This window comes from Rutidosis leptorrhynchoides, chromosome 5, assembly GCF_046630445.1.
Source record: "Rutidosis leptorrhynchoides isolate AG116_Rl617_1_P2 chromosome 5, CSIRO_AGI_Rlap_v1, whole genome shotgun sequence".
In the NCBI taxonomy this organism is placed as follows: Eukaryota; Viridiplantae; Streptophyta; class Magnoliopsida; order Asterales; family Asteraceae; genus Rutidosis; species Rutidosis leptorrhynchoides.
In genome coordinates, this window is record NC_092337.1 from 343061342 (window position 1) to 343084826 (window position 23485).

At 36.2% G+C, this 23485-nt stretch overlaps 1 protein-coding gene across 1 annotated transcript; it reads right to left on the reverse strand.

Annotated features, from left to right (window-relative positions):
* Positions 1-2116: 2116 nt before the first annotated feature.
* LOC139849615 (uncharacterized) lies at positions 2117-3253 on the reverse strand. Its single transcript, XM_071839250.1, has 2 exons — positions 2907-3253; positions 2117-2861 (listed from the first exon to the last, which is right to left on the reverse strand). The coding sequence occupies exons 1-2, from the start codon at positions 3251-3253 to the stop codon at positions 2117-2119; spliced, it is 1092 nt and encodes a 363-aa protein (XP_071695351.1).
* Between the last annotated feature and the right edge of the window lie 20232 nt (positions 3254-23485).

Sequence of the window (23485 nt, forward strand, 5' to 3'; positions counted from 1 at the left end):
GCTGTAAAGGCGGAGTATGACATTCTCTGCAAGGGTTTACCGAACCTTGTCCAGCATGCTCTCGACTGCAAAGCCGTCGAGCAGCAATTTGGTGCAGCCATGGTTGCTGCATGTGCGTATGAGCGAACCCTGTTCTGGAATGTTATTCGCCAGGAACTGTATGTGCCCCCCGTGATTCCCGCCAATATTGCTGAGTTGCTCGTTGATGGAGCCAAGGAAAAATGTGAGGAAGCTTGTTCCCAACTTCAACAAATCTTGATCCCCCGTCTTTAATTTCTTGTTAACGATCCCACCATCTACGCACAGGAGATAATTTCAGACAAACTCAACTGAGTTTGTTAAGCTACCTTGGGTGGATACTTTCAACCATCCTTGGTGGCTTATTTTTTGCCAGCAAGGGATGGGCCTTGCAGTCTCGGAGGTTTCGCATCCCTATATTATATTTTTCTTTTTCTGTTTACAGCGGAGTATACGTCTGATCACTGCGGGCGAGGATGACATACTCTCCTTAGTGTAGGGCAAACGTTCCAGCCAATGCCACCCCCTTTTTTTATTTTTATTAGCTTATATTGGCATATATTAGGTCAAATTTTTGTATATGTCCCGCTTTTATGCTAAGCGGATGACTTTATATTCTCCAACTGTAATAAGTTAGCTTTTGATTGAATATAATTTCGACAACTTTTTTGGTTAAGGCGCATTTATTGTATCTTTACGAAATCACTACGGCGGTTATGATGATTTGTTATAACATTATGCATTCAATAACTCTTATGTAGAATAAATGTCCTGACTTCATGACGGGAGCGACCCTTCAATCGTTTCATGATCTTTTTATTCTTGCGCCAACAATCCAATGTTGTACGCAAAAGTAAGCAAACCAATGCTTATAAATTTATACTCAAGACTTTTATAAAAATTTTTATAAGTATGTACGCGTATACAATACAATGCAAATTACCCGTACAATAGACAAACCAATGTCTATACTCAAGAGTCTTTCGGCACGCCAATGTCTGGGTTATTTAAACAAGTAAACCAAACTTGTATTTTATAGTCTAGACTGTGCAAGTCTCCGTCTTGCGCGGTGTACAAGCGTTTGAAACAAACCAATGTTTTACTACTGTCACCATTAAGAATAGTATTAGTAACCAAACTAAACTATGTCACTTAAGACTCGGAGTGTGTCCCTGTGCAGCTTAAGGGGCATGCAATCAACAAATGTAAAAAATGCACAAGTTATTGGCTTAAATTGCATAATTCGATTTATTTCAAGCATATTTTTTGACCAGCACTTAGCTGTCATATTTACAATGGAAAATAAAAATTCACATGATAAAAACTTTAAATGGTTGTTTGGGGTGATCAGTCCCTCTGCAGTTTTCATATGTAGCACTGTTTCAGTGTCTGCGCATGCCAGGTGCGCTTTATTGCTCTTCCATCCAAACTTGCTAGACGATACGCCCATGTATTGCTTACACCAATAACCTTGTAATGTCCTTCCTATTTAGGTCCAAGCTTACCCGTATCCTCTGCCCTGCTTGCTTCATTTTTCGCCACACCAAGTCATCCAATTGGAAAGATAATGGTTGTACGCGCTTATTATAGTAGCTTGCGATTCTTTGTTTGTTGATTGCTTCTTTTATGGCTGCCATTTCTCTGCGTTCTTCAACTAAGTTTAGATTTTCACACAGTTCTTCACTTTGCTACTTTCATCGAAGGAAGCTATGCGCATAGTTGGCACATTTATTTCGGTGGGTATTACAGCCTCAGGCTCGTACACTAAACTAAAAGGTGTTTCATTAGTTGCGCCCTTTGGAGTTGTGCAGTGTGCCCACAAAACGTTAGGCAGTTCATCTATCCAACCCCTTCGACACAATCCCAATCTTGCTTTGATTCCTAAAACGATATCCCGATTCGTAACCTCACACTGACCATTCGCCTAAGGATGTGCGACTGATGTAAATGTTTGTTTTATATTCAATTATTGGCCCCAATCACTAAATGGATTACCTTCGAACTGCGTACCATTGTCGCTTACTATTTCATTTGGTATTCCAAACCGACAGACGATGTTTTCCCACACAAAATTTCGAATTTGCTTACCCGAAATTGTTTATAGTGGTTTGGCCTCTACCCATTTCATGAAATAATCAATGGCCACTACCAGGAATTTTACACCCCCTGGTCCTGCGGGGAATGGCCCCACTATGTCGATTGCCCATTTGCAGAACGGCCATGGAGACGCGACCGGTATCATAGGATGTCGCGGAGCCTTGCTTACCGGTGCATGAAGTTGACACGAGTGACACTTGCGTATTACCTCTACGGCATCTCTGTACATTGACGGCCAGTAATATCCAAGCCGCATTATTTTGGACGCAACTGTTTTGTGTCCTGAATGCAGAGCGCACATTCCCTCGTGTACTTCCCGTATGATTGACTCCGCTTGAGTTGGATTAAGGCACCGCAAATGAGGTCCCAGAAAAGATTTTCTATATAGAATTTCCTTGTCTAACAGATACATTTGTGCTTTCATTTTAATCTTTCTTGCTTCACTTGAATCTATCGGCAATGTACCTTTGGTTAGAAATTCTATTATTGGTGTCATCCAACTCTGCTCCTCTTCTTCAACTACAGTCGAAATACTGTCTTCTTCAATAGATTTTACTTTAACTTCCTCAACCCAAATTTCTTTCTTAAAATGACAGAATGTTAATGCGGCTAAATTACTTAGCGCATCCGCCGTTTTATTCAGCGTCCTAGAAACCTGAGTTATCTGGAATAAATCGAAGTCAACTGCTAGCTCTTGCACAAGCTTTAAGTATTTTTGCATTGATTCATCGTGTTCTTCGAATATTCTGTTAAATTGATTTGCAACTAACTGCTAATCAACATATACTGACAGTTCTTTAATCTCCAAATATTTTGCTACCCGCATCCCAGATAACAATGCTTCATATTCAGCTTCATTATTTGTGACAGGGAAGCTGAATCGCAGTACGAAGGTATATTCCTCTCCTTCTGGACTTTTTAGGACCATTCCTGCCCCTGCGCCTTCTGGGGCACAAGCCCCGTCTGTGTGCATTTTCCACAGCTGTTCTGGCGGAGGTGGTATTTCTTTTGATTCATGCGAGACTTCGATTTCTCCGGCTATTTCAGCCAGATAATCTGTTAGGACTTGCCCTTTTACCGCACTTCTTGGTGAAAATCTTATTTCATGCTCTCCCAATTCAATAGCCCATTTGACCATGCGACCAGAATTTTCTGGTTTATATAGCACCTGCTCAACAAGTGTCAGCGAATGTAAATTTGCTAGGATTTATCAAGCAATTTTATATTTGTTTGACGACAAATTGTTGTTTGTCGTACCTGCTTTATCGGCTGATCTGTTAGTACCCTTATTGGGTGCGCTTGGAAATACCTTCATAAGCGTCTAGCCGTATGCATGAGTGCATAAACCAGTTTTTCTATTGCAGGATATTTTAATTCGCTTCCTGTCAAAGCTTTGCTTACAAAATATACACGCATTTGTACCTGTTCGCACAACATAATTATGTAACTTTAAATGCCTATTGATTGAAAATTAGCTATTTTTAATTTTATAGTGCGTACCTGTCCTCTGTCTGCTATTAATACCGAACTTATTGCTTCCTTCGATGCTGCTAAGTATAGTATCAACGTTTCTCCCGCAATCGGCACACTCATTGTTAGCATCTCTTTCAGCAACTTTTTCATTTCTTGAAATGCCACTTCTGCTTCCTCCGTCCACTTGAAATCCGTTTTCTTTAAGCAGTTCTTCGATGTCCTAAAAAAGGGGAGTGATTGCTCTGCAGATTTTGATAAGAACCTCGTTAATGCCGCCAACTTACCCGTTAAACTTTGTACTTCGTTTTTATTTCTTGGTGACGGCATATTCTCGATTGCCTCTATTTTCTTTGGGTTTGCACGTATCCCGTGCTCAGTTATTATATGACCAAGAAACTTTCCTTCTTCCTCTCCAAAACTGCACTTCGATGGGTTGAGCTTCATATTAATCTTTCTTAACGACGCGAACATTTCTAATATGTCTTCCCACATACCTTTCTATGTTGTGCTTTTTATAACTAAGTCGTCAACGTATGCTTCCAAATTTCTCCCAATCTGACATTTGAAAGCTTCGTCTATTACCCGTTGGTATGTTGCTCCAGCATTTTTTAAACCAAATGACATCTTGGTATAGTAATATATGCCCTGGATTGTGTGGAAAGCAATCTTATCCTCATCGTCCGCTGCCATCTGTATTTGATGGTATCTTTTGTACGCATCCAAAAAACATTTGTATCGAAAGCCAGTTAACGATTCAACTTTCCAGTCTATTTCTGGTAGAGGATAATTGTCCTTGGGGCAAGATTTATTGATATCCGTGAAGTCAACACACATGCGCCAAGACCCATCGGGCTTTTTTACCAGCACTGGGTTTGCTACCCACGTTTGGTGCCTTACTTCTCGCAAGATGTTTGCTTTGACCAACTTATCGACTTCTGCCTTCAACCATTCGCTTCTTTTAGGAGCCATGCCGCATTTCTTTTGTCGCACTGGCATCAGACTAGGATTTGCGTTAAGCTTGTGCTCAGCAATTTCCCTTGGTACGCCCGTCATGTCCGCTTCTTTCCATGCGAAGACGTCCGTATTAGAAGCTAATATATTACGAAGCTTAAACTTTGTCTCATCAGAAAATACTCCGCCAATTTTAATTTTCTGTTCTGGATGTCGCGGGTTTGCGATGATCATGCAGCTTCAAATTTGCTCTGCCTCACTTGGCTGTTGTTCTGCTTGTTTTACGGCCACAATGCTTGCATCTTGCTTTTCTGACCATATCGTTACAATTCCTAACGGTGTTGGGCACTTGATAAGGCCATGTACCGTGGAAGGGATGGCTGCCAATTTTTGCAAAGTCGTGCGCCCTAAAAGCGCGTTGTATTTTGAGTAAGACCTTACGATGGCAAATTCTACTATCTTGCTTCTCACTAACTCCTTATTATCATCGTCCATCAGCTCCAGCTTTAATTCGGTGATCCCGATTGGCCATGCGGACTCCCCAAAAAATCCTGATAACGCAGTGTTAGGAGCCACTAGCTTGGTTTGCACAGCCCCTGGCAGCAAGCGGAAACAGTGCTCGTACATTATATCAACACCGAAACCGGTGTCTACATGCAATCGCTTGATGATGTACCCGCAGCTTTTGACACGCCCTTTAATTGTGATGGGCGCATCCGAGGGTTCCTATGCTATGGCCGGGAATATGATGGGAGCGTTTTCCCATTCCTCAGATACCTCTAACTTGCGCCTCTGATTTGTCTGTCCGCTGGTTACCATGTTTATGGTTTTATCCGTTTCCTTTCCCTCATTCTTCTTTTGCCACGGATATTCTTTTTCTCCATTTGGCTTATCGACTTGTGCTCTTGCACTTTTCTTCAAGTGTTGCAATCTTCCTCTTTTGAGTTCAGCAACTACCCTTTCGATTAAGTGCCGAAATTCATTGGTCTCATGATCGTAATCATCGTGAAAATCACAAAATTTGCTTTTGTCTCTGTTTCCATACTTTGACAAAGATACTGGGGGGTCGAAGCTTTTGCACACTGCCTCTGTAGCCAAAATTTCTTTTGGTGTTTTTGTGAGGTCTTTTATTAACGCAACATTTTCAGTGTGGCTGCTTTTGAACCTCTGACTTCCTCCCCCTTTATTGTTGTTGAATTTGCGATACTTATCATTATGATAGTTACCACTCCTAGGTTGGCCATTACCACCATAACGTTTGCCAGACTCTGACCCTCTTCCCTGCACTCGATAATAATCATCGTCGATGTCCATATTTGAAGAGGTACTTCCGCGATTCTGCTTTATATCTTCGTGTGCCCGCATGTAATCATGCGTTTCTTTTACGGCTTCCGCGAAGGTTTCTGGCACTCTTCTCCGTAACCGTTGCCATAAAGACAGGTGTCTGTCGGTATCTATACAATGTATTAAACCGGATACCTTCTGGCTTTCTGGCAAGTCTTGTATTTTACCCACCTCCTTGATATATCTGTCTATTATTTCTCCCAAGCTCTCTTTCGATTTCTGCTTAATGTCGTGACATTCGACATGTGTTCTATTGCATGCGCGCAAATTGTGAAAGTTTAATAAAAATCTTGAGCACAAATCCGCAAAACCTGTAATGCTTTGGGCTGGAAAATTATTAAACCATTCCCTTGCTACTCCTTGCAGCACTATTGGTAGCATATGGCATGCTACTGCATCACCCCAGCTGTGTTTTCTTGCCGATCCTTCAAATTTTTGTAAAAATTCATCCGGATCTGATAACCCATCATAACTTCCGAGTGTTAGAGGCAACACCGGTGCGACTGTGAAGGGATGATTGGCGATGTGTGGCACAAACTTTTCTGTTGTGGGAGCTAACTGAAGGCTTTGCTTAGCTTTTTGCCCTTGCATTACCGTGAACCAATTGCTCATAAATTCTTGTACCCGTGCTGTCTCATTGAAAGCGGGTGCCAAGTATGGTGGTGCGACTTGCTGTAATTGAGATATGAAGCTATTTGACTGGGATGTGGCATAGTGCGCCCCACTATATTGATTGCTTGCAACAGTATGGACTGGTTGCGAAGACGCACACGCCGTTGACCCTTGTTGTGGTGTTAGCATGATGTATGAACCATCTGGATTTCTCAGACCCATCTGCCTGATTCTTTCCTGAGCTTTCTCAGCAGTGACCCTTTCAATCGGTGTTTCGGGTTCAACCGAGGTAATAATTGGTATTGTACCCACACGGGTAGTTTTAACTTTAAAGCCTTGTGGAACCGTTTCACTTAGAGAACTGAAGCTCAGAATATTTGGTGACAGATCCTCGAATGGTTTAAAGCTAGTTCCTGTTTCCAGTAAACTTTCATCGGGAGTGTGCCACCATCCCTTAGATGATTCATTTAGGACAGTTTCTGATGTAACCAGCCCCGTTTCAATACTTGGTGTCGATGGAGGCTTTAATGTGCCCTTGGTTGGTGCTGGTGGCATCGACGGTGTGTTTGTAACAGTCGCCGTAGGTGTTTGAAACCCTGGACTTACTGGAGAGTCCGATCGCCCTTGGTTCTTTGCACTCTTACTTCCTCCACCCATTCTTGCTAACAATTAAAAACCTGAAAGTGACCGATTAGTTAAACAAAAAGGTTTTATGGAAAAAAGATAAGTACAATAAATCATATACAACATAAATTACAATCTTCTTTGTTTCATATAACCGGTCCCACGGATGGTGCCAAATGATTAAGCATATTTTCACGGGGTCAAGGTGAACCTACGCTTGAGTGCATAAAGGGGTTTAAGGACTAACAATATTCGAACCTCCGACACTTAGTCGTGGATAACCCATATCGATATCGTTTCGATTCCGACAGGGTGGCCGATTTGAGAGTCCACCAACAACCTAGCATACGAGGTTGAGTATGTAGTGACCCGAACTTTTCCATGTTTATATATATATATATATATATATATATATATATATATATATATATATATATATATATATATATATATTAAATGAAATTGTTATTTATATGATTAAGTGTTTCCAACATGTTAAGCAATCAAACTTGTTAAGACTTGATTAATTGAAATAGGTTTCATATAGACAATTGACCACCCAAGTTGACCGGTGATTCACGAACGTTAAAACTTGTAAAAACTATATGATGACATATATATGGTTATATATATAGTTAACATGATATTATGATAAGTAAACATATCATTAAGTATATTAATAATGAACTACATATGTAAAAACAAGACTACTAACTTAATGATTTTGAAACGAGACATATATGTAACGATTATCGTTGTAACGACATTTAATGTATATATATCATATTAAGAGATATTCGTACATCATAATATTATGATAATATAATATTTTAAAATCTCTTTTGATATAATAAACAATGGGTTAACAACATTTAACAAGATCGTTAACCTAAAGGTTTCAAAACAACATTTACATATAACGACTAACGATGACTCAACGACTCAGTTAAAATGTATATACATGTAGTGTTTTAATATGTATTCATACACTTTTGAAAGACTTCAAGACACTTATCAAAATACTTCTACTTAACAAAAATGCCTACAATTACATCCTCGTTTAGTTTCATCAACAATTCTACTCGTATGCACCCGTATTCGTACTCGTACAATACACAACTTTTAGATGTATGTACTATTAGTATATACACTCCAATGATCAGCTCTTAGCAGCCCATGTGAGTCACCTAACACATGTGGGAACCATCATTTGGCAACTAGCATGAAATATCTCATAAAATTACAAAAATATGAGTAATCATTCATGACTTATTTACATGAAAACAAAATTACATATCCTTTATATCTAATCCATACACCAACGACCAAAAACACCTACAAACACTTTAATTCTTCAATTTTCTTCATCTAATTGATCTCTCTCAAGTTCTATCTTCAAGTTCTAAGTGTTCTTCATAAATTCCAAAAGTTCTAGTTTCATAAAATCAAGAATACTTCCAAGATTGCAAGTTTACTTCCAAGTTTTATAAATCCATTCCAAGTAATCATCCAAGATCAAGAAACCTTTGTTACTTATAGTAGGTTATCTTTCTAATACAAGGTATTAATCATATTCAAACTTTAATTCAATTTCTATAACTATAACAATCTTATTTCGAGTGGAAATCTTACTTGAAATTGTTTTCGTGTCATGATTCTGCTTCAAGAACTTTCAAGCCATCCAAGGATCCTTTGAAGCTAGATCAATTTTTTTCATTTCCAGTAGGTTTATCCAAGGAACTTGAGGTAGTACTGATGTTCATAACATCATTCTATTCATACATATAAAGCTATCTTATTCGAAGGTTTAAACTTGTAATCACTAGAACATAGTTTAGTTAATTCTAAACTTGTTCGCAAATAAAAGTTAATCCTTCTAACTTGACTTTTAAAATCAACTAAACACATGTTCTATATCTATATGATATGCTAACTTAATGATTTAAAACCTGGAAACACGAAAAACACCGTAAAAACGGATTTACGCCGTCGTAGTAACACCGCGGGCTGTTTTGGGTTAGTTAATTAAAAACTATGAGAAACTTTGATTTAAAAGTTGTTATTCTGGGAAAATGATTTTTATTATGAACATGAAACTATATCCAAAAATTATGGTTAAACTCAAAGTGGAAGTATGTTTTCTAAAATGGTCATCTAGACGTCGTTCTTTCGACTGAAATGACTACCTTTACAAAAACGACTTGTAACCTATTTTTCTGACTATAAACCTATACTTTTTCTGTTTAGATTCATAAAATAGAATTCAATATGAAACCATAGCAATTTGATTCACTCAAAACGGATTTAAAATGAAGAAGTTATGGGTAAAACAAGATTGGATAATTTTTCTCATTTTAGCTACGTGAAAATCGGTAACAAATCTCTTCCAACCATAACTTAATCAACTTGTATTGTATATTATGTAATCTTGAGATACCATAGACACGTATACAATGTTTCGACCTATCATGTCGACACATCTATATATATTTCGGAACAACCATAGACACTCTATATGTGAATGTTGGAGTTAGCTATACAGGGTTGAGGTTGATTCCAAAATATATATAGTTTGAGTTGTGATCAATACTGAGATACGTATACACTGGGTCGTGGATTGATTCAAGATAATATTTATCGATTTATTTCTGTACATCTAACTGTGGACAACTAGTTGTAGGTTACTAACGAGGACAGCTGACTTAATAAACTTAAAACATCAAAATATATTAAAAGTGTTGTAAATATATTTTGAACATACTTTGATATATATGTATATATTGTTATAGGTTTGTGAATCAACCAGTGGCCAAGTCTTACTTCCCGACGAAGTAAAAATCTGTGAAAGTGAGTTATAGTCCCACTTTTAAAATCTAATATTTTTAGGATGAGAATACATGCAGGTTTTATAAATGATTTACAAAATAGACACAAGTACGTGAAACTACATTCTATGGTTGAATTATCGAAATCGAATATGCCCCTTTTTATTAAAGTCTGGTAATCTAAGAATTAGGGAACAGACACCCTAATTGACGCGAATCCTAAAGATAGATCTATTGGGCCTAACAAACCCCATCCAAAGTACCGGATGCTTTAGTACTTCGAAATTTATATCATATCCGAAGGGTGTCCCGGAATGATGGGGATATTCTTATATATGCATCTTGTTAATGTCGGTTACCAGGTGTTCACCATATGAATGATTTTTATCTCTATGTATGGGATGTATATTGAAATATGAAATCTTGTGGTCTATTGTTACGATTTGATATATATAGGTTAAACCTATAACTCACCAACATTTTTGTTGACGTTTAAAGCATGTCTATTCTCAGGTAAATACTAAGAGCTTCCGCTGTTGCATACTAAAATAAGGACAAGATTTGGAGTCCATGTTTGTATGATATTGTGTAAAAACTGCATTCAAGAAACTGATTTCGATGTAACATATTTGTATTGTAAACCATTATGTAATGGTCGTGTGTAAACAGGATATTTTAGATTATCATTATTTGATAATCTACGTAAAGTTTTTTAAACCTTTATTTATGAAATAAAGGTTATGGTTTGTTTTAAAAATGAATGCAGTCTTTGAAAAACGTCTCATACAGAGGTCAAAACCTTGCAACGAAATCAATTAATATGGAACGTTTTTAATCAATAAGAACGGGACATTTCAGTTGGCATCCGAGCATTGGTCTTAGAGAACCAGAAAATTTGCATTAGTGTGTCTTATCGAGTTTGTTAGGATGCATTAGTGAGTCTGGACTTCGACCGTGTTTTCTTTAAAAATGATTGCTTAACATTTTTGTTGGAAACTATATATTATTAACATGTATATATTATGTGATATATTAATCTCTTAACATGTTTGATATTGTGTGATAGATGTCTACCTCTATCACAAATCCCATTGACTTACCTAATAATAACGAAGAGTCGAATATATATTGGACTGATTCACAAGTTCCCGAAGAAGAACCGGAAGAAGAATCAGAACCGGAAGACGAGGAACCGGAGGAGGAAATAGAACCGGTGGGGGAAATAATAAAACAGTTAAGTAAAAGAAAATCCTCAACCAACCGACCAAGGTTAATTATGGTCAATGGTGTTTTCGCCAAGGAAGTAAAATATTGGGAGAATTACCAATTCTCCGATGAATCGGATTCCGATGAGAATTCCGATGATGTTATAGAAATTACCCCAACTGAATTTAAAAAGGCAAAAGAAAATAATAAGGGAAAGGGCATAAAAATAGAGAAATCTAATTCCAACCCCGATGAACTTTATATGTATCGTCAACCCTCGAAGCCCTTAAGTTGTAACAATGACCCGGGAACCTCTAAACCACCAGGTTTTTCTAAACCGTTGTGGAAAACGACAGCTCGTATTAGGGGAACATCATATATCCCTAGAAACTTGGCAAAACGAACCAAAACCGAAGAAGAAGAAGAAACGAGCAAGTCGGAATAAGATAGTTGTATTCGTGTGGTGTAATATATGTAATATAGTGTGCTTATGCTTTATGATATATGTAAAAATTGCTTGTATTAATAAGTATTTTTTTATGAATCTAACTCTTGTCTATTTTACAGTATAAAAACACAAAATGGATAGACAACCCAATATTTTAAGAGACCTACCCGGGGACATGATTGATGAAATCTTGTCTAGAGTCGGTCAGAATTCTTCGGCACAACTATTTACGGCGAAATCAGTTTGTAGAACATTCGAAGAACGTTCCAAGAATGTCTTGGTTTATAAGAGACTTTCGTTTGAAATATGGGGGATATCACATTGGGAAACCCATAAGTTACGATGTGTTTACTTTGACGCATATATTGCGGGGAACCCAAATGCTATTTTACGCAACGGGTTAAGAAATTATTTTGACTCAATGTATCCGAATATAGGACTTCATGATTTAGAAAAAGCGGCGAACATGCAACATAAAGAAGCATGCTATGCTTACGGGTTAGTAATGTTCGCTTCTCACCAAAGTGAGAAAAAGAACATCGGGCTACAACTGTTAAACAAAACGTTCCCACAAGTGACGGAGTCGGTAATTGGGGTAAGAAATGAGGTTTTTAGGTTATTACGAGACTGTTGGTCATTACGTAACCCTCGTCCCTTTGATGACGTTACAACACGCTATCTTATCAACGGCCATAACGGTTATGTTCCACAAGACCAAGGATGGGAAGTAGTCCTAGTAAAACCAGAATGCATGACTTGTTTCTGGACGTATGAATTACGTGTCTTTATTGTCTTTGCTGAACGACTTGTGTACAAGCTAGAATTATCTTCACAACTATCTTGTATCAAAGTTATTATGTGCTATATTTCATGCTTTATGTAAAATAAGCGGTATTGTAAGTTTGTAAAATATTGTATAAAAGTTTGAACGCGAAATATTATTATAATCAGTTTTTCATATAGAATTGTAGTAGTTGAATTGTATATTAGCTACTAAGTATGAACTTAACGGGTAGGTACTACCCGAATTTAAACTTATAAAATGCTAATATGAAGAAAAAGCTTTTATAAATGAGTTCATATTATGCTACGAAATACTATTAACTACTCTTAATATTCTGTATGATTAACTTGTTCCATTTGAATATTTTGAAGGAAATGGCACCGACTACTTGACACACCGTGAATATGAATGAAGAGGAATTCCGTACTTTTCTAGCTTCAAACATAGCCGCAGTACAGGATGTGTTGCATACAAACAATAACCTTGGATCTAGCAGTACAGGAAATCGTGTAGGATGCACCTACAAAGAATTCACTGCCTGCAAACCTTTGGAATTTGATGGAACCGAAGGACCGATCGGATTGAAACGGTGGACCGAGAAGGTCGAATCGGTGTTTGCCATAAGTAAGTGTACTGAAGAGGACAATGTGAAGTACGCTACGCATACCTTCACAGGTTCTGCGTTAACATGTTGGAATACCTATCTAGAGCAAGTGGGACAAGATGATGCTTACGCACTACCGTGGTCAGCATTCAAGCACTTGATGAACGAGAAGTACCGTCCCAGAACCGAGGTCAATAAGCTCAAGACAGAACTTAGAGGGTTACGAACCCAAGGATTTGATATTACCACGTACGAAAGACGATTCATAGAATTGTGCCTATTGTGTCCAGGAGCGTCCGAAGATGAGGAAGAAAAGATCGACGCGTTTGTGAAAGGATTATCGGAAAGAATCCAAGAAGATATAAGTTCACACGAGCCCGCGTCCATACAACAGGCATGTAGAATGGCTCACAAACTAGTGAACCAGATTGAGGAAATAATTAAAGAATAGACGGCTGAAGAGGCCAATGTGAAGCAAGTCAAAAGAAAGTGGGAGGAAAACGGTGATAAGAAATCACCAATACAACAACAACAGCAATTACAATAATAATCGCAACAATTATCCCAACAATCGCAACATCAATCGCAACTATAACAAACGGCCCAACAACAACAACAACAACAACAACAACAACAACAACAACTATAACAATCATCCCAACAACAATAACAACCGCAACAACAATAACAATCAGAAGCAGCTATGCCAAAGGTGTGAAAAGTATCACTCGGGGTTCTGCACCAAATTTTGCAACAATTGTAAAAGAAATGGTCATAGCGCGGCAAAGTGTGAGGTCTACGGACCAGGGGTTAACAGAACGAAAGGAACAAATGGTGTCGGAACGAGTAATGGCGGAGCAAGTAGTGTCGGAGCAAGTTATGCCAATGTAGTTTGTTATAAATGTGGAAAACCGGGCCACATTATTAGAAATTGCCCGAACCAGGAGAACACGAATGGACAAGGCCGCAGAAGAGTTTTCAATATTAATACGGCAGAGGCACAGGAAGACCCTGAGCTTGTTACGGGTACGTTTCTTATTGACAATAAATCTGCTTACGTTTTATTTGATTCGGGTGCGGATAGAAGCTATATGAGTAGAGATTTTTGTGCTAAATTAAATTATCCATTGACGCCGTTGGATAGTAAATTTTTACTCGAATTAGCAAACGGTAAATTAATTTCAGCAGATAATATATGCCGGAATCGAGAAATTAAACTGGGTAGCGAAATATTTAAGATTGATTTGATACCAGTAGAGTTAGGGAGTTTTGATGTAATAGTTGGCATGGACTGGCTGAAGAAGGTGAAAGCAGAGATCGTATGTTATAAAAATGCAATTCGCATTGTACGAGAAGAAGGAGAACCCTTAATGGTGTACGGAGAAAATGGCAACATGAAGCTACATCTTATTAGTAATTTGAAGGCACAAAAACTAATAAGAAAAGGTTGCTATGCTGTTCTAGCACACGTCGAGAAAGTACAAACTGAAGAAAAGAGCATCAATGATGTTCCCGTCGCAAAAGAATTTCCCGATGTATTTCCGAAAGAATTACCGGGACTACCTCCACATCGATCTGTTGAATTTCAAATAGATCTTGTACCAGGAGCTGCACCAATAGCTCGTGCTCCTTATAGACTCGCACCCAGCGAGATGAAAGAACTGTAAAGCCAACTGCAAGAACTATTAGAACGTGGTTTCATTCGACCAAGCACATCACCATGGGGAGCTCCTGTTTTGTTTGTCAAGAAGAAGGATGGTACATTTAGGTTGTGTATTGACTACAGAGAGTTGAACAAACTTACCATCAAAAACCGTTATCCACTGCCGAGAATTGACGACTTATTTGATCAACTACAAGGCTCGTCAGTTTATTCGAAGATCGATTTACGTTCTGGATATCATCAAATGCGAGTAAAGGAGGATGATATTCCAAAAACTGCTTTTAGGACGCGTTATGGTCATTACGAGTTTATGGTTATGCCGTTTGGATTGACTAACGCACCAGCTGTGTTCATGGACCTTATGAACCGAGTGTGTGGGCCATATCTTGACAAGTTTTGATAATGCTAAAAACGAACATATATTTCATAGCATTATTTCTCAAGAAAGACAAGCTTTTAGTTGCAATTGTTCTATTTACAAGTGATATTCGTTTAAATAATAAAAGGTAAAGATAAAAGACAGATTCGACGAATTGAAGACGCAAACGACCAAAAAGCTCAAAAGTACAAAAGACAATCAAAAAGGTTCCAATTATTGATAAGAAACGTCTCGAAATTACAAGAGTACAAGATTCAAAACGCAAAGTACAAGATATTAAATTGTACGCAAGGACGTTCGAAAATCCGGAACCGGGACCAGAGTCAACTCTCAACGCTCGACGCAACGGACTAAAAATTACAAGTTAACTAGGTATATAAATATAATATAATATATAATTAATTATATTAATTATATATATATATTATATTTATAAATAAAAACCGTCGGCAGAGAAAGACTCCAAGGGTGTGAGCTGTAAATTCATTCTCCGCGACTCGCGGAGTTTGAAGAGGATTTCACCGCGAGTCGCGGAGCCCCAAAATGAAAAACTCCCTATAAAGCAAACCGAAATCTGATCATTTTCATCCATCTTTTTCTTCTCTTATCATACGTAAATTATATATATATATTTATAATTTATATTTTAATTTTAATTATAATTCTAATAATAAGGGTATGTTAGCGAATGTTGTAAGGGTGTAAGTCGAAATTCTGTCCGTGTAACGCTACGCTATTTTTAATCATTGTAAGTTATGTTCAACCTTTTTACATTAATGTCTCGTAGCTAAGTTATTATTATGCTTATTTAAAACGAAGTAATCATGATGTTGGGCTAATTACTAAAATTGGGTAATTGGGCTTTGTACCATAATTGGGGTTTGGACAAAAGAACGACACTTGTGGAAATTAGACTATGAGCTATTAATGGGCTTTATATTTGTTTAACTAAATGATAGTTTGTTAATGTTAATATAAAGATTTACAATTGGGCGTCCTTATAAATTACCATATACACTCGATCGGACACGATGGGCGGGGTATTTATATGTACGAATAATCGTTCATTTAACCGGACACGGGAATGGATTAATAGCCACTAGAATAATCAAAACAGGGGTGAAATTACATTCAAGGGTAATTGGTGTAATTGCTAACAAAGTAGTAAAACCTTGGTTTACACGCAGTTGATAACCTGGTGTATTCATTAAACAAAGTATTAAAACCTTGTTACAATTCGAATCCCCAATTAGTTGGAATATTTAACTTCGGGTATAAGAATAATTTGATGAGGACACTCGCACTTTATATTTATGACTGATGGACTGTTATGGACAAAAACCAGACGGACATATTAAATAATCCAGGACAAAGGACAATTAAACCATGGGCATAAAACAAAAATCAACATGTCAAACATCATGATTACGGAAGTTTAAATAAGCATAATTCTTTTATTTCATATTTAATTTCCTTTATTTTATATTTAATTGCACTTCTAATTATCGCACTTTTATTTATTGTTATTTAATTGCACTTTTAATTATCGTCCTTTTTAATTATCGCAAGTTTATTTTATCGCACTTTTATTATTCGCAATTTCATTATCGTTATTTACTTTACGCTTTAATTTAAGTCTTGTATTTATTTTATATTTTACATTAGGTTTTAACTGCGACTAAAGTCTTAAAATCGACAAACCGGTCATTAAACGGTAAAAACCCCCCTTTATAATAATAATATTACTTATATATATGTTTGTATTTTTATAAAAGTAAATTAATATAGCGTTGAGCTTTGTTTAAAAAAGATTCCCTGTGGAACGAACCGGACTTACTAAAAACTACACTACTGTACGATTAGGTACACTGCCTATAAGTGTTGTAGCAAGGTTTAAGTATATCCATTCTATAAATAAATAAATATCTTGTGTAAAATTTTATCGTATTTAATAATTTTTCCTAGTAAAATATAAACTATTTCGTATCCCTTAGCTTTGACATCAAGTATTTTTGGCGCCGCTGCCGGGGAACTTTCTAAATGCCGGAAGCGCAACGCTAATATAAAAAAAAAGATTTTTAGTTAACTTTTATTAAAATTCGTTTTTGTAAAAAAACTTTTTAATTATTCGAAAATATAAAAAGAAAAACAAAAATATAAATATTTTTAGGAGTTTGATAAATATTTAAGTTTTATAAAGTTTCTTTGTTTTTATAAAAACATAAGTTTTATTTAAATCAAGTTTTAAGATTTTTATTTATAAAATTATAAAGTGATTCTATTTTTATTTAAGTTTTAAATATAAGTTTTATTTATACACATATTTTTTTTTATAAACAGAAAAAATTAAAAACAGAAAATAAAATAAATAAATAAATAAAGAAAAACGCGTTGAAGATATAACCTGTCAGCTGAATTTTGAAACCCCGCGACTCGCGGGGTTTGATGCTTTAATTACCGCAACTCGCGGAGTGACTCTGACATGCGACAAAACCCTAATTCAGCATTAATTACGGATAATTATTAATTATTATTATTATTATTTAACCCTAATAATTATTATTATTATTATTAGTTTTATTTTAACTTTTACTTTTTAATTAATTTGTATTTTTAGTTTAATTAATTTAATTAATTTGTAAAATTAATAGTTTTAATAAATAAATAATATAAAAATAATATTTTTGTAAAAATTGTAATTTTTACAACTTTTTTTTATATTTTTATATTTTGTCCCTTTTTAATCTCTTTAGCGTAACTTTTGTATTTTTAGCTCATATTTAATTTTAAACTTAGTTTTTGCCATAGTCATTTTTACTCCTAGATTTTTAGGCTTTGCCGTAGAATTCCTTAAGTGCTTTTTCTTTAGACTAAGATTTAGGTACTTTAGAATTTTGCGACGCCTTTTTAAGTTTTAGTTTCTTTTTAAGTTATTTCCATTTGGGATATAGTTTTTCCTATAAGCTTTAATATTTTTAGACACCTTTTACCTATGTATCAATTATCATTCCAATTAGTAATCTCAATTTGCGATTATAATTTTAAGTTAGTTGTAGTAATAAGGTTAGGTTAGTCAAGTGTTTTTTAAGTTTTATAAGTTTCTTTTATTTATTTTTTTCGTCACCTTTTATTTTTCAACCATTTTTCTTTTTCGACCTTTTGCGACGAACTCTTTTTCTTTCTTATTTCTCGCTATTCTAGTTTTTAGGACATAGTTTTTTATTCTACTTCTTCTCTAAATTTCTTAAAATTACGAAAATTTATTTTAAGTGGTTAAATTGATAGACATCAAAATTTTCTGGTTCGTAGTAATAGTTGGATTTGTACGTGGACCGGGTTATTGGAGCCAAACAGTCCTCAATTATATTGAGACCAAACGAATCCTGCCCCTCTGCTGCATCTTTTGGCTATTCAAAACGTGGGCAAAATCAGAAAAGTCTATTGGTTGGATAACTTATTATAATTTTTCTTACCTTTTTAAAACTAATAGGATATTCAGTGAATGCACCGAGCAAGACGTTCACCACCTTTTGTACGTTCACCACCTGTAACTAGATCAAGACATTTAGCAAATATTACCGCCGTTGATTTTTCTTTAGAATCGTCACCCAGTCAACCAAGTACTTCAGTTCAAATTTCCGATAATCCATTTTTTGAACCCGACCTCACAATTGAGAATCCGGAAAATATTCAGGAACGGTTCGTAGATCCTGAACCACTAAACTTTCCTCCGGAACCACCAATCATTCAAACAGAGATTGTTGAGGAACGAACCATTAAATCAGAATCATCTAGTGATACCGATTCAACAAATTCAATTATGGAGAATCTGGAACCTCTAAGTATGGAAGACCGAATGAGAGCTAAACGCACTGGCCAAGGTCACGCAATTACTCATCCAGACATTAATGCGCCAGATTATGAAATCAAAGGACAAATTCTACACATGGTGACTAATCAATGCCAATTTAGTGGTGCGCCGAAGGAAGATCCTAATGAACATCTACGTACCTTTAATAGAATTTGTACACTATTCAAAATCCGAGAAGTAGAAGATGAACAGATATATCTCATGTTATTTCCCTGGACTTTAAAGGGAGAAGCCAAAGATTGGTTGGAATCGTTACCTGAAGGGGCGATTGATACATGGGACGTTTTAGTTGAAAAATTTCTTAAACAATTCTTTCCTGCATCTAAAGCCGTAAGACTTCAAGCAGAAATTGTTACGTTTACACAGAAACCAAATGAAACTCTATATGAGGCGTGGACTAGATATGGAAAGTTATTAAGAGGATGTCCGCAACATGGTTTAGACACCTGTCAAATAGTACAAATATTCTACCAAGGATGCGACATCACTACAAGAAAAGACATAGATATAGCAGCTGGTGGTTCTATTATGAAGAAAACCGAAACTGATGCTTACAGAATTATTGATAACACTGCTTCCCACTCACATGAGTGGCACCAAGAAAAAGATATCGTTAGATCATCTAAAGCAGCTAGAGCCGATTCTAGCCATGACTTAGATTCCATTTCCGCAAAGATAGATGCTGTGGAACGACGAATGGAAAAGATGACTAAAGATATTCACTCAATACGAATTAGTTGTGAGCAGTGTGGAGGACCACATTTGACAAAAGATTGTCTCAGTATTGAATTAACAATGGAACAAAGAGAGAATATTTCATACATAAACCAAAGGCCTGGAAATAATTATCAGAATAATTATCAACCGCCAAGACCGATTTACAATCAAAACCAGAATTATAACCGAAATATTCCATACAACAACCAACAAGGTCCTAGCAATCAACAAATATCCAATAATACTTACAATCAGCAAAGACCAAATTTTCAAAACAAACCACCACAACAAACCGATGATAAAAAGCCGAATTTAGAAGATATGATGACGAAGCTAGTTGAAACTCAAACGCAGTTTTTCACATCTCAGAAACAAACCAATGAACAAAATGCTCAAGCATTTAGAAATCAACAAGCTTCTATTCAAAATCTAGAACAAGAAGTAAGTAACCTAGCAAGGTTAATAGGTGAAAGAAAACCGGGAGGTCTACCTAGTGATACAAATACTAACCCCCGGAATGAAACAGCTAAAGCCATTACCACAAGAAGTGGTACAACACTTAAACCACCTGAAATACCTGTAACTTCTGATGAAGCTATTCCTACTCCACAAGAACCACAACCTGATCAAGATAAGGAAAAAGAACCGGTAGTTGAAAAGGTTAATGAAGATAACACAGTTAAGGATAAACCTTATGTTAAACCATACCAACCACCACTTCCTTACCCGAGTAAAATGAAGAAAGAAAAACTTGAAGCCGAGCAATCCAAATTCTTGGATATGTTTAAACAGATAAATGTAAATCTTCCTTTCATTGATGTGATTTCAGGAATGCCTAGATATGCTAAATTCTTGAAAGATCTAATTTCAAATAGAAAGAAAATGGAAGAACTCTCGGCTGTTACTATGAATGCTAATTGTTCAGCAGTGCTGTTGAATAAGATACCAGAAAAATTATCTGATCCAGGAAGTTTCACAATTCCATGTTTTCTGGGTAGTCTTAGTTCAATAGAAGCATTGGCAGACTTAGGTGCTAGTATAAATCTAATGCCGTATTCACTATACACTAAACTAGACCTTGGAGAATTGAAACCAACCAGAATAAGCATACAACTAGCCGATAGATCAATAAAATATCCTAGAGGGATAATGGAGAACATGCTAGTTAAAGTTTGTACTTTAGTATTTCCAGTAGATTTTGTTGTTCTGGACATGGAAGAAGATTCTCAAGTTCCTCTCATATTAGGAAGACCATTCTTAAACACGGCTAAAGCAATGATAGACGTGTTCGGTAAGAAACTGACCCTAAGTATAGAGGATGAGAGTGTTACCTTTTCAGTTGATAGAGCAATGCAACAACCACAATCTGCAGATGATACATGTTATTATATTCAAACTATAGATGCACATGCAGAATTATTAAAAGAATTTCCAGAATTACAAGGAACAGGAGAATGTTCTTTAGGAGAAGGTAATGAACCAATTGATGAAGCTGAAATGTTAGCTACACTTATAGCTAATGGATATGAACCAACAACAGAAGAAATTCAAATGCTAAAAGAAGAAGACAGATATCGATATAAATCATCGATAGAAGAACCTCCGAAATTAGAGTTAAAGCCACTTCCAAACCATTTGGAATACGCTTATTTACATGGTGAATCTGAATTACCTGTAATAATATCGTCTTCTCTTACTGAAAATGAGAAATCACAACTCATTTCTGTGTTGAAAGCTCATAAACCAGCCATTGCATGGAAGATTCATGATATTAAAGGAATAAGTCCTTCGTATTGCACACATAAAATCCTTATGGAAGAAGGTCATAAAACGTATGTGCAACGCCAACGAAGACTAAATCCTAATATGCAAGATGTAGTTAAGAAAGAGATTATTAAACTGCTAGATGCAGGTTTGATATATCCAATTTCTGATAGTCCATGGGTAAGCCCAGTTCAATGCGTACCTAAGAAGGGTGGCATGACTGTCATCACAAATGAAAAAAATGAGCTTATTCTTACTAGGACTGTAACAGGATGGCGTGTATGTATTGATTATAGAAAATTAAATGACGCCACCAGAAAAGATCACTTTCCCTTACCTTTCATAGATCAAATGTTGGAAAGATTAGCCGGAAATAGTTACTATTGTTTTCTAGATGGATTTTCCGGATATTTTCAAATTCCAATAGCACTCGAAGATCAAGAGAAAACCACATTCACGTGCCCTTATGGTACTTTTGCTTATAAACGCATGCCATTTGGACTTTGCAACGCCCCTGCAACCTTTCAAAGGTGTATGATGGCAATTTTTCACGACATGATAGAAGAATGCATGGAAGTATTCATGGATGAATTTTCAGTCTTCGGTGATACATTTAAATCATGTCTAGTTAATCTGGAACGAATGCTAATTAGATGCGAAAAATCAAATCTAGTACTTAATTGGGAGAAATGCCATTTCATAGTTAAAGAAGGCATCGTTCTTGGACATAAAATTTCAAAAGAAGGAATTGAAGTGGATAGAGCTAAAGTAGATGTAATTGCTAAACTTCCACATCCCACCAATGTTAGAGGAGTTAGGAGTTTTCTAGGGCATGCCGGTTTTTACCGACGTTTCATAAAAGATTTTTCTAAAATTGCCACTCCTATGAATAAACTCCTAGAAAAGGATGCTCCATTCATCTTTTCAGATGAGTGTATCAAATCTTTTAATATTCTTAAAGAAAAACTCACTAATGCGCCGATCATGATAACACCAAATTGGAATCTACCATTTGAACTAATGTGCGATGCAAGTGATTTTGCAATGGGAGCCGTTTTAGGACAAAGGATTGAAAAACGATTTCAACCTATATATTATGCTAGTAAGACGTTACAAGGAGAACAAACGAACTATACAACTACTGAAAAAGAACTCCTTGCTATTGTCTTTGCTTTTGACAAATTTCGATCATATCTCGTTCTAGCAAAAACGGTGGTCTATACTGACCATTCTGCTCTTAGATACTTATTTTCAAAACAAGATGCTAAACCAAGATTAATCCGTTGGATCTTACTCTTACAAGAGTTTGATATTGAAATTCGAGATAAAAAAGGAGCAGAAAATCTCGCCGCTGATCATCTTTCTCGTCTTGAAAATCCCGAATTAGAAGTTCTAAATGAATCAGCCATACAAGACAACTTTCCTGATGAATATCTATTGAAGATAGATTATAAAGAAATCCCATGGTTTGCAGACTATGCAAACTACTTAGTTTGTGGATTCCTTGAAAAAGGATTATCGTACCAAAGACGAAAGAAATTCTTCAGTGATATAAAACACTATTTCTGGGAAGATCCACACCTGTTTAAAAGTTGTTCCGATGGAATAATACGCCGATGTGTATTTGGAGATGAAGCTAGTAAAATTTTAAACCATTGTCACACAGGACCAACAGGAGGGCATTATGGGCCTCAACTAACAGCAAGAAAAGTTTATGAAGCTGGATTCTATTGGCCTACAATTTACAAAGACGCACACCTTCTTTGCAAATCCTGTGATGCATGTCAAAGGGCCGGAAAAATAAGTCAACGTGATGAAATGCCACAAAATGTCATCCAAGTATGTGAAGTATTTGACATTTGGGGTATTGACTTTATGGGTCCATTTCCAAAATCTCATAATAATCTATATATACTCGTAGCCATTGATTATGTATCTAAATGGACGGAAGCACAAGCTCTCCCAACTAACGATGCACGAGTTGTAGTCAACTTTTTAAAACGTCTTTTTGCAAGGTTTGGAACACCGAAAGCTTTAATAAGTGATCGGGGTACTCATTTCTGTAATAATCAACTTGAGAAAGTTCTTAAAAGATATGGAGTAAC

What these genes read in the sequence shown, in the direction of transcription:
- LOC139849615 (XM_071839250.1), bottom strand. Translation starts at nt 3,253, where the DNA reads ATGGTCAAATGGGCTATTGAATTGGGAGAGCATGAAATAAGATTTTCA. An exon ending in TATTTGGAGATTAAAGAACT is followed by an intron (nt 2,862 to 2,906) that starts GTCAGTATATGT and finishes TCAATTTAACAG; the next exon opens with AATATTCGAAGAACACGATG.